This window comes from Cheilinus undulatus, linkage group 6, assembly GCF_018320785.1.
Source record: "Cheilinus undulatus linkage group 6, ASM1832078v1, whole genome shotgun sequence".
NCBI classification, from domain to species: domain Eukaryota; kingdom Metazoa; phylum Chordata; class Actinopteri; order Labriformes; family Labridae; genus Cheilinus; species Cheilinus undulatus.
The window spans coordinates 2,216,483-2,229,794 of NC_054870.1; the positions used below are offsets into that span (position 1 = coordinate 2,216,483).

The 13,312-nt window shown below is 38.4% G+C and overlaps 1 protein-coding gene across 1 annotated transcript in view; it reads left to right on the forward strand.

Moving 5' to 3' along the window:
- LOC121510993 (rab11 family-interacting protein 2) overlaps positions 1-13,312 on the forward strand; it is a 32,227-nt gene that overhangs the window by 5,178 nt on the left and 13,737 nt on the right. Inside the window, exon 3 of the mRNA XM_041789449.1 lies at positions 12,580-12,980. Within this exon, the coding sequence (XP_041645383.1) occupies positions 12,580-12,980 (401 nt within the window). The remainder of the gene's footprint in view (positions 1-12,579; positions 12,981-13,312) is intronic.

Sequence of the window (13,312 nt, forward strand, 5' to 3'; positions counted from 1 at the left end):
GATTTTCAAGATGGATTTGCTGGTGAGAAACACAGAAACGGGCGAATCAATCTGCTTTGCAGAGTTACGAGACACTGGGGTGGATGTTGAAAAACGTATCCATTAGAGACCGCCGTCTCATACAGAACTTAACTGTTCCCTTGTTGCTGCTCTGTCCGTCCTCTCTTGTAGTTGTCTGTGTCCAGGTGAGCTATCATTGTATTTATTTAGTTTATAACAACTCACACAAAGGCCGAGTAAAACATTTCTACATTTCAAAGTGTTCTGCTTTGCTGTGTTATGCTGCTCTGGCTTGACCTGTCAGCTACGTTGTACACTGTAAACTCTGGTAGAAAAGATGAAATATGAACATAATGAACAGGATGTAGACAGAAAGCTCCAACTATATGCATTTATAATGCTGAGCATAAATGAGCTTTCAAGTCTCCATCTCTGCAGGATTTCTTCCTCTGCTTGCTCTGGTTCATAAAAGTGTCTCCTCACAACACAGAGGAAAATAACATGCTTAGAATATTTCTATAATGGGTACAATGAAGCCAACACTGATATTTGACCTAGAATTGGTGGGTTATATGGAGCAGCTGTGCCTGTCACGGTAAAGCCTCCCTTCCGTGTCAGTACTCTAAATACTCCTGCCTTTAAAGGGTGACAGATTGAAATCAGTTGTGGCTGATGTCATTACCGTTACCAAGTACCTTGTGCAACCAAGCTTCTAAAATACCAAAATATCCCAATAAATGCAGCTTGTAGGTTAAGTACTGATCATTTTTAAATTTTGTCATATAGAGCTGGGTATTGGCAAGGATGTAAGAATATCACAATACTCTAATATAGTCTACATAGTAAAAAAATCGAATTGCATGTGTTAATTTAAATGACTATTATTATTATTATTTCATATAATCAATAGATTGAGTCTACATAAACCAGAATTTAAAACTTTTAAACAATACCAACTCCTGTTTTGATACCATGTCGACAAAATGTGGCTACAAGGAACCACAAATTATGATTAAACTCATTTTTTGCTACTAACCTAATGAAAACATTTCTGGTTGAAGAAAGACACTAAAATCCAGTTGAAATACTGTTAATTATTCACAGCTGAAGGTCCAGCTGAAGCGTGTGGTGATGGTGTTTGTATCTGTCTGGCATATTTCTGTGTTTGGGACATTTCTGTGTCCCGTTGATCAATCTTAAACCCATCAGCCACCATCGTCCATCATCATCTCATAGATCATACTTCAAATAGATTTGATGTTAAACAGTGCTGCTGTAGTCGTCTGACTACAGAAAAGTCGTTTACACAGACCATGGCTACCCATTCTCCCCACATTCACATTCACAGGCTGATGGTTGAAGTTGAATGTAGAGTGGCCATCAGTGTTTGCTAATCTCTAAACTTTCACTTTAGGGGTGGGCAATTCATGGAAATTTAGATAAAACCCCAATATGGCCAACAGCTATTTTCAATCACAGCAGGTGAAATATTTATTCAACCTGAAATGTGTGACAAAAACTAGTTTAATCCTTTTTTGCAGCAGAGGTGTTATGCTCTACACATCATGCACACATAGGAATGTCTTTTTCAAATAGTCTACAAAAGTCATATTTTTCTTGTTTTATTCATGTTTTTCTTCATCAAAATGAAGAAAACATAAATATTGTCATTCCTTTTAACACAACAATTCATGCAGAGTGTGCAATATGAGTGTAAATAATAGCAATTACATATTCAAAAAAATAATTCAGTCCTAATTGTTTCTATGTAATATTATGCTGGTTAAAGTATAAAATTATTTATTGCTTGGGATGGTTGAAAAAAAGATGAGGAACTAAAAAAAAACTTGCATATTAAATAGCAATTGCAGTATTGGAAAAAAAATAATAGCAATTAGCTTATCTTCTCAAATCATTCAGTCCTAACTCATATGTAACAGTGGCAGGTGACTCCACAGCCCTCCAGTTGAAAGACAACTCACCCTACCTCCTGAGCCATGGTCACCTCCGGTAGAATAGATGGAAATTTCTCTGTAATTCTGATGAAGTTAGACTGTTAACTTGCAGGCAAGATTTCCTTGTGCCATTAACGTCTGCAGTATATGTAATTACTCTGTCCATATCATCCCAGAGTAGCGCCTGTTAATCTTTTGAGTCTTATTTCAGTAGTTGAATGTTAACTAAACAGCTGCTTTACTCATGTTCACCTTAGAGATATAAAAACTAAAACTGCTTTCAATATCGTTTACTCACAATTAAATACACAGTATCTAACATTTACGATATACCGAATGTCAGACTTCTGTTTAGTAAATACATCATATGATGCTGTTATGCTGTTCTTATTGAGTAGAGTCTGCAGTTTAAAGCTAGATGTAGTATCTAGAAGGAGGCTGTAGGGGTGGGCAGCACTGAGAGATGCTGGGCTCAACTTACTGGAGAAGCAGCATTATGAAGGGAACTTTGGGTGATAAACTCACAGCCTCCATAATGAGACATGTCCTGTTACAACTGTACAAATAAAAAACAATCTCTTTTTGAAAACTGGGGAGAATATTTGAGATCCTCTAAGACCTCAGTTAAAGAAATCATAGCATGGGAATCATTGCTTTTTAAATTTATATACTCTTTGTTCAAACATTTGATTTTGAGTTTTCAGTTGTGCTGCTTCTCCTGTCAGTTTCCATCGCTGACAACAGTCTCAGACAGGTGTGGTCAGTAGTTTGCCAGGTGAGCCTGATTAAAGGGAAATGACTTGAGGAGGCTGTGCCGCATTATTAAAGAAGTCAGAAGAAGAAAACGCTAGATATTTCAGGAAAAATTAAGAGGATCGTCGTACTGTGAAAAGACTTGTGTGTGATTCAGAGCACAGAGGGGTTCGTTCAGATAAAGGTGTAATAGGGAAAGTCTCTGTAAGGCAAATTCGTTGTTTCAGAGAGCAGCTGTGAAAAATTCGTGGATGAGTAGCAAACAGGTTTTTGAAACTGCTGGTGCCTCTGGAGTCCCAAGAACCTCTGGATGCAGGACCCTCCAGAGGGCTGATGTGCGTAAAGCTGTATTTCATCCACCCTTAACCAATGCCCACAAGGAGGAACGATTGCAGTAGGCCCAGACATATAGGATGACTGATTTTCAAACAGCTTGATTCACTGATGAATGCTGCGCATCACTGGATGGTCCAGATGGATGGAGTCCTGGATGGTTGGTGGATGGCCACCATGTCCCTTCAAGGCTGCAACATCAACAAGGAGATGGTGGAGTCCCGCTTTTGGCTGGAATCATAGTAACTGAGTTCCACCTTTAAGGTGCCTGAAGGTTTCAGAATGACCTCAGCAAAATATGTGGAGCTCCTAACTGCTCATTTCCTGCCATAGTATTAAAAGGAGAACTGTTGCTTCCAGAGTTAAGTCAGTTTTATGCAGGACAACGCACCATTGCTGCAAAAATCCTACTGAGGCCTTGGCTGCTGTGGGCATAGAGGCAGAAGAAATCCTGGCATGGCCACCATCAATCCCTGACCTTTAACCCCATTAAGAACCTGTGGAGCATCCTCAAAGTAAGCTCTATGAGGGTGGACAGAGGGCAGTTTACCTCCAGACAGCACCTCTGAGAGACAAATTCTGGCATCCTCAAAGGAAATACAGTCAAAAACTACACATGGACTTACAAGTTCAGTAGATGAGAGAGTAGAAGAGCCCACAACTCTCTCTGCAATGCTGGTTTTGACTAAAATAGTTTTGATTTGAGAAACATTACCTCCAACTGCAAATAATTACAACAGATTTCTTATTGTCAATCCATTTAAAACGATTGAGTTTTTGAAAGTGTTTACATAATAATTTGGAACATTGCATTTTAAGTTATTTTGCAAAAAAAAAAATGCCATTGTCATTATTGGTAATTTTGTCACATAAAATCCAGATTACAATATAACTGTTGAGGAATGGAGGATCCTACTGACTCCCAACTAGGGCTGGGCAACTAATCGCAAATTAGATTGAATTGCAGTATGCTGCAATTTTTCAAATTGCAGGAGGCGCAATATTTCCTTAACCTGAAAATTGTGTCAAAATACCAGTTTAAAACTTTTTTGCAGCAGAGACATTAGGCGTTACATTTCATGCCATCATTTTAGTGTTGGTTGTAGTACAGAATTAATTATTGATTGTTTTTGTTGGAAAATACATGAGATGAGGAACTTAAGAAACGATTGCATGTTAAATCACAATCGCAATATTGGGTTAAAAAAATTGCGATAAGTTTATTTTCCCAAATCTTTCAGCCGTACTTCCAACTGTATAGACCAGTGATACTCAACATGTGGCTCTTTTATGCCTTAATTTTAAATATTAGTCCCCCAGAAGACCTTAAAAAAAGGGATTTTTTTTTTTTGCCATTTTCACCATTTTTGCCGCTTTTATCCCATTTTTACCCTTGTCACCATTTTTTGCCACTTTTTGCCCAATTAAGCTACCTTTTGCCAATAAATACCCCCTTTTTTCCTATTTTTTCCCCATTTTTGCAACTTCTTTTTTCCACTTTTTACCATTTTGCCACTTTCATCCAATTTTTGCCCTTTTTTTACCATTTGTTGCCACTTTTTGTCTAAATAAGCTAACTTTTGCCATTGAATACCTCTTATCTTTTTTTCTCAAATTTATGCCTCTTCTTTTTGCTACTTTTTCCCCCGTTTTTGCTCGTTTTCACAGTTTTTTGCCACTTTTTGCCCATTTAAGCTACCTATTGCCATTCCATATCACTTGTTTCCTATGCTTTGCACATTTTTGCCACCCTTGACCGCTTTTGGCCCATTGTCGTCTCTTTTCACTAATTTTTTTTGGCCATGATTTTGCCACTTTTTGACTTTTTTTTTGCCACCAATAACTCATTTTTTGTCACTTCTCACCCATTTTTGCTACTTTCTGACTCTTTTTTACACTTTCTCTCCCCAGTTTTGCCCCTTTCACACACTTTTGCTGCTTTTTGACCATTTTTGCAACCTTTGACTTATTTTTATTGCTACTTCAAGCTCTTTTTTTGCCCTTTTCACCACTTAGATTGTGGCTCTTGCAAAGGTGTTTTTCAACAATTTGGCTCTTTGGTCGAGCAGGGTTGAGTAACGCTGATATAGACTATTTAAGAAAAATGAACAAGAACAGTTTATGCATGATAACATGGAATACAGTATACTGGAACATCACTGCAAAAGTGTCTCTTTTAGGGGATCAAGGCTGCTGGAAAACATCATGTAGATTTGTAAAAAAAAGAAAAGTCAAGCTTAGTTGATGGGTTTCAGATAATAAGAGAACCTCAGTAGTGATCGGCTTTTGCCACAGATAACAAGAAGATTTGTGACTTAATAATGAGTGGTTAGCTGCACTTTATATGTAGCACCAACAGATATTTGCTATTAAAGACAAATCAATCATGGTAAGGAGCTGGAATGTGGAAAGCATGGGTAAAGTTCCACCTGTCTCTTGTTGCCTGCAGTTTTACCTGTATACACCTTAGCCCGTTAATCCATGATTGGTCAATCCATCTCTCCCCTCAGATTTACTAGGGTTAGGGTGCTGAAAATCATCCAATCTGTGAATACAGACAGCTAGCTGTGTGTTGAACACATTGTGACACGGGCACATGTTTGTTGTTTCAGAACTCGACAACTCCAGCTCATAGTCATGCACAAATGTGTTGTTCATGGAAAACTTAAAAGAGGAAGAGGAGGACATTCTTAGAACTGTTAGTCATGAGTGGATCAGAGCAGCAGCTAAAATAGTCATTGTTCTACATGTGTTAATGCCTTTAAAGAATACACAGTGAAATGTTATTATTCTGTTTTAATTCCAGTTTATGACTGAACTCTGCTGCATTACATGTTTAAAATGCCATCTGGTTGATCATACTGTGGTTTTAAAGAGATACAGATGGTTGCTGATGCATGCCCAGTCACTGACCACAGATTGGTTCAACTCGTCCGTCTTTTTTCAGGCTTGGCGGTGAAAAGGCCTGCTTTGTTTCTGGATTATTTTTAGCTTCTTCCCTGTAACAGTAAGGAGCAGTTAGACTAATTAAACTGGTGGAGCTGGTAAAACATGTCTTGCCTTTACATGGATTTTTTTCAAAGGAGGGGCAGAAAATCCAGAATGGGGGACTGGTGCGTCTTTGTGGTTCTGTTTAAGAGGTGCTCTGGTGATGCACCTTGAGACTTTTTCGGCAGAGGTTCTGTTATGTGTTCGCTCACAATGCTTGTTGGCTTAATTCCACAGGAACACTTGACAGTGATGCTTGAACCCTCGATAGTTTCTCCACACTCCACAGTAGGTCTGTGTACGCTGCTGCCTGTTCGCAATGTTTTTGAACTGACATATTGGAGAGAAAAGCCTGCCTTGATATCTGAGTAGGCAGCTTATAATTATCTCACACCTGTGTTTGTTGATTGTGAGGAGTTTCCCAGCGGTCCAGGCCCAAATGGGAGGATTGTAGTTCCAGGCACAGGGAGGTTTATCTTGGCCTTGAAACACACGTGAGGTGTAGCCCTGGCCCCATGGCTGTGGCATGCTGTGGCTGCTGATCAGACTGAGCATGGAGTGCAGCCTGGGAATCAGACTTGGCCTGGCCTTTCATGACTGAGCTTCCATGACTCGGCTCCTGATGGTTCAAAAATACTATTCAACAGCTTCAGCTGTCTAATAGCCAATGCTAACAGTTTTTTTTTTGGATTTAGCTGATTGCTATTTTCATGCTCAATTTAAATCTATGATGAACATTGGTACATGGAATCAAACACATTGTTGTACATGTGAGTTGATTTGATGTCAACTCAGTTCAAGAATTCTCAAAGCATTGTTTTTGAAAAATACAGAATAGGTTTTTGAATGGTTTGAATCTCTGCAGGACTGTACAGAATCTTTCTGGTAAATAGGTTTACAGAAACGGTCAAAGCCGGCTACTGCTGCTGGCTACTGCCGCGCCTTTTTCTTTTAATAGTCCATTTTTAGGGTGATGACTTACGTGACTTCGAAGATCTGTTGTGGGATTTTTGCGGAGCAAGTTTTACAAACACAAGTGTGTTCTCCTCTAACACAGTGGCTCTTAACCTTGGGGTCAGGACCCCCTTTGGGGTCGCAAGACACTGAGAGGGGGTCTCCAGATGCCCTAAAAAAAACCATGAATATTTTCTTTACATCCAATTTTTCCAATTTTAACCTTTTTTTGCCAGTTTATATCAATTTTCCATCCCATTTCACAAAATTTCCACCCGTTTTGGCCAGTTTAAAACCATTTCAGCCAGATTTTAACTCCCCTATACCACTATTTATGTCCATTTTTGCTACTGCCACCCATTTTTGCCTTTTGTATCTAGTTTTTGCCACTTCGAACCCAATTATGCTACTTTAAAATCCAACTTCCCCATCTTTTTCACTATTTTGTTGCCATTATTAACCAATTTTACCCATTTTTAAACCATTTTCATCCTTTTTTTTTTTTTTTTACCAAAAGGTTTTACATTTTTAAGAAGGCTTTTTTTCTACACAAATAAATAATAGATAAATAAATAAATATATTTGTTTCTTGGATAAGAGTGGTTATTATTCAGGTTAAATATAAGATATGGATATCACAGCTTAACTTTACAATGGACCATGGTTTAACTGACCTCCATAGTGCCCCAGTTTGGCTTGGTGCCAGAAAGCTCTCCCATTTATCCCCCTTTTGGGACGGCCTTGTCTCCACATGACTATTCTTGAATGTACATGGCTGTTCAGCCACCTTAAGGTACAGTGGGGGTCCCCGGTCTCTGGCATCTTTATTTTGGGGGTCACTGAAAAGGTTAGGAACCACTGCTCTGAAACACCTAAAATAACCCACAGTGGTAACACCATGGTACGACTTTCCCTGTTGATGTGTGTTGTCGCTTCTTCTTCTCTGAGCTTCACGGCATTTAACGAACCTCCACGCCTCCTCCTGTTTAGGAATGGGTCATCTCATGAAGAAGTGAATGATCACCTTCATTATTGGTGGATTTTATCACTTAATTTCTTATTACTGGAATCAGTTTTGATTTTGGCAGCTCTTAAAATGAAATGCATTTTGGTTTTAGTCACATTTTAGTCATTTCTAACCTTTTAATTTTAGTCCATAAAAGTCCTCACATTTTAGTCTTTACTTTTAGTCCAACATTTATTCTCTTACCTAAATCTGGTTCCAAATCATGGTAGTGTGTTCTGTACACTCTGCCAAACCTTGGGTTCTTGCTTTCTACAGCTGAGAGGCAGAATAGATACAGATGTATTGTTTTTATACAGATTTACCCACAGTAGAGAAATATAACAGATTCTGAATGTGCGACCAAAACTACATTAGGTTTTAGTCTAGTTTCAGTCACCTTGATCAATTAATTAAATTAAACTTAGCTTTTGTCAGTTTCAGTCATCACAGATCTATTTTTGTCTTAGCAGGGCTGAACGATTGTGGAAAACAATCTGACTGCAATTTTCTTCTCCAAAATTGCAATTGCGATTTGATATGCAAGTATTCCCACAACCCTCTTTTATTCCTAATCAAGGACTGAATGTTCTTTGAAAATATCTGGTTATCATGACTTGGACTTGTATTGCAAATTGGATATAATTGTTGCATTGAAGAGTTTTTGTCATTCTCATAAGAAAAGTACAACAGTGAAGGTAGTGTTTTTTTTTTAATAGACTACTCTTTTTAAAATGGCACTTGAATGATTGCATCATGTCTTGCATAGCATCTCTGCTGCAAAAAGAAGTTTCAATCTGACAAAAATTTAAGGTGAAAGAAATATTTCTCCTTCTGTGATTTGAAAATTGCTTCACGCCATATTGTGATTTAATCTAATTTTTGATTAATTGGCCAGCCTTAAGTCTTAGTGTAGTTTTTGTCATTAAAAAGGCTGTCGACAAACATTTTTAGTCATAGTTTAGTCGACGAAATTAACACTGAATTGCATAACAAAATTAAATTAAATATTTGCAGTATTGGCTGATGATTGATTGGTACTGATATTTATCATGCATCCCTAGTCTATTTGATCTAAACAGCAGGTGTTTATTAACAGTGCCGTGATTCTGTTTCTTTCTTTTTGGTATTGACATTTGAAAGACGTAACCATATCTGAATCAGCAGGTGAAAAGGTTAAAAGTCCTCTGAGCAGGTCCTCTCTACAGCCTCATGAGTGACCAGCTGTTGCTAAGTCTTATTGTAAACTATTCTGAACAAAACTGCAACCAGTAGTAGCATAAAGTACACATTAGGAGTCTTAATCAGTGCTGAAGAGTCCACAGCTTCTCCAACACAGTAACTATGGCATCAGTGACTATCTTTGACTACATGAACTGATAGTTGCTCTGATAGTGGCTTATTTAAGGGCTTCGTTGTCAGCCCAGTAACACCAATAAAACTCGTATGTTGGGTTGTACTGTTGAGTTTCATTTGAAAGTGGCTTTTCAGTTTTTCTGTTGCTCGTCAGTTGATATCTAAACAAAAGGCAGATTTGCGCAAATGTCACTTCTTTTTTGCTGAGAGTTAAAACAGAAAACAGTTAAGACAAAAAGAATCCCAAAAGCAGTCTGAAATATTTAGCAGCAGGCTGTTCCTTGTGCTTAATATCCAGATTAGTGTTTATCCTCTAAATGACCAATTGTATTTGCACCTGTGCCAAAAACAATATTTAAGCTCTTGTGTTTATGCAAAGCTTGTGAATGACTGCTAAAAGAAGCCCTTTCTGTGTACGGCTACAAGGAAATAGGAAGAGCACACGAGGAAGGAAGAAGCTGGGGCTGCAGACCAACGGTTATTTTAATAATTGATTAATCTGTCAGTTCTGATAAACAAAGATTTTATTTTTTCATTTCCATCCTTTTCTTCCAAAACAGAAAACATGTTGAGACAACAATGTCCCTGAACTGTTTGAATAATATGAACTAATAAATCTAAACTGTAGGATCAGGCTATACACAAACACACACAGACACACACAGACACACTAAAATCCAAAATATATATTATACAACATGTGTAAAAGATACTATCTTTAGCCTTCCTCCTCACTCAAACACTATAAGATCATACTGATGACACTGATGCACTCTGAATGATCAGCTTTTACTTTGAGATTTCTTCTTCTGCATTTTTGAAATGCAGCTGAAGACCCATCTGTTAGACTTGTCCCTGTCTACCCAGTCCCCATCCTTCCTTTGTGGGAAAGATCCTCCTGAGTCAGGTCCCTCTGAGGCGAGGCCAGAGGCCACTGGCGAGTGTGCGTGATAACGTCATAGGAAGGGACACGCCCATATCACGGCGGTGGCAGAAATCAAAATGGGAGGGGTACTAACAACAATTTTCTCAAGTTTTACCAGGCGCTGGCTAGTAAGCTAACACATCATTATATAATCCTTATATATAATAATATGACCATATAATCATATTGATCATTTAGTATAATCATATAATCATATTATATGGCGCTACTTTTACCCGTCTAGCTTTACTTTAATGATATGAAATAATGATGACAACATATTTATGGTGGAAACAGGACATTTAAAAGTGTATTGAGCACTCTACAACCTGGCTTTCTCCTGATATTACACTATTTATTTATTTTTTAAGAGAAGGAAAACAATGCGCATCGGACTGTGGGTAATTCCTATGAGCAGAGGATATACATGTGCATCCTTGGAAATTCTCTGAAGGTCTCAGTCCTTGGAAAAATTTCGAGGATCCTCAACATTGGAACAGTCCTCTGATGCCGTAGTGTCCTTCAAAAACGACCGTTTGAGGATCCTTCCTTGGCTTTGAGAAACAGTCCATGTCTGCTCTTGTGTACCTGGGCTTTATTGCCCGTTGCAAACTTGCTGTTAGATCGTGAAGCATATCTGCTCTTGAAAAGGTGCCAAATAAACTTTACCTACTAACTGATTGGTCAGGCTGTCGGTACGTCATTAACACTTGATGTGTCATTGGCACCTCATCTTTCAAGCTTTTATTCACAAACCCATACATGACCAGTTTGATATCGCAAGATGTGGATGACCTCTGACCTGTCCGCTGAGCTTTCTGTGAGTTATAGAAATAAAATGAGACATTAAGAACAGTGGTGGATTATTTTACATCACTGTAACTGCAGGGACACTCCAGTGGATTTACCATGAACAACTAAGCATGCAGATAAACACAATAAAAATAATGCACTAATTATGGATTTAATTAATCCTGCATTAATGCTAACAGCCCTGAAATACTCACAATCATCCAGTACTGACCTTCGGCCTCCTTCCTTGAGCAGAGATTTCTCTAGATTCTCTGAATCATTTGATGACATATACTGTAGATGATGGGATATTTGATGTCTTTCAATTTTACATTGAAGAACATTTCTCAAACACATTTTTTCTCAGATTGAACCTCTGCCCTTTACTTCTGAGAGACTCTGCCTCTCTGAAATGCTCTTTTTATGCCCACTCACATTACCCACCTGCTGCCAGCTAACCTCATTAGTTGCAAAATGACCCTCGAGTTGTTCTTAATTAGTTCCACTTACTTTTCTAGCCTTTTGTTGCCCTGTCCCTATTTTTAGTTTCAACATCTGATTTGTTGATAATGTTCTATTGTAAATGAATATTTGTTTATGAGGTTTTTATTTACATTTTACACATCACCCCAACTTTTTTGGTATTGGGGTTGTAAATAGGGACCATACAGATACATATTTTTATGCACAACTAACTCCAATGAGAAGACAGCTGAATAATACCAAATGAGTCAAAAAATAGGGGAGAGCGGGTTGTTAGTCCACATAATTAGTCCAAATAATTACTGCCGTAAAATTTGGGAGTGAGGACGGCCCTCAATGTTGCTCACGACTAGACCTGAACGATTTTGGAAAATAATGTAATTGCGATATTTGTCCTCAATTTTGCAATTATGATTTGATAAAAGATTATTCCATAACTTTTTTATTTCCTAAACAAATGCTGAGCAGTTCTTTTAAAGTGTCTAATTCTGATGATTTTGACTCGTATTGCAAACTGGATATGAATCTTTGCATTGAAGGGTTTTTTCTCATATTTAATAAGAAAAAAGTAAAAAAATGAAGAAGGTAGGACAATTCTAAAAAAAATGGTACCTGAATGATTGCATGATATTTCATGCATAACATCTCTGCTGCAAAATTAATAAAAAAAAATAAAACTGGTATTTTGACACAAATTTCAGGTCAAAGAAATATTGCACCTAATTTTCAGTTAATTGCACAGCCCTACTCACGACACATCTGCAAACTCACTGTCACACTAATAGGGACTGACCACCTCTGTATGCCTGAGTGATCACATTTGTCCTTCCTGAGGAGTGCGTTTACACCTGTACTGAGGGCCTTTGTGATCCGATCACCCAGGATGCATTCTGGTGTCAGCTATAAACATGACTGTAGTGTCAGGACTGTCACTACATGCTGTCATTTTATACCTGTCTCATGAATGGTGTTGAACATGTAATGGATTCATAAAAATCTTTCTGTAACTGTCTCTTTTCTCTTCAATCCTGTTTCAGTTGGTATTCCTTGGAGTCCAAACCTGGGAAGAAAAGGAAAGAGCGAGGCCGAATCCAGGTCAGCATCCAGTTCATGAGGAACAACATGACAGCCAGTATGTTTGACCTCTCCATGAAGGAGAAGCCCCGCTCCCCTTTCTCCAAACTAAAGGAAAAAATGAAGGGTCGCAAACACGACAGTGGCTTTAGCGACACATCTTCAGCCATACTGCCTCGCTCTGCCGTGTGTGACTCTGAGCCTAACCGGCAGTCGTTTGAACCACAGCCTCAGCCTGAAGCCAAGGTCAAAAGGCCCCTGCTGGCTGGGACCCATAAACTCTCTGCAGCCCATTCCATGTCGGATCTCATTGGGACCCACTTTCGGCCAAAACTGGACTCCATGAACTCCATTGAAGAGACTGGTGAGGACAAACTTTTGTTTGCTGTGTGTCTGACCTGAGAGTAACCCCACTTACATTCACCATTGTGATCAGTGAATCTTTGCTGCCACTTCATTTTCATGATCTATAATAGAGGTCAGGGTTCAAGCAAGGGGCTTGTGTCTTAAACTTGATTTGTTCATCATACATCAGATCTAGGGCCGGGTATTGCCAATGATTTCCTGAATCGATTTGATTTCGATTCACAAGGTCCCGATTCAATTTGATTTCCGATTTGATTCAGTTCAATTCAATATCGATTCATTGAGGGATATTTCAGATACAGTACCTGTTTTGCTTGAATATGCAAGGGG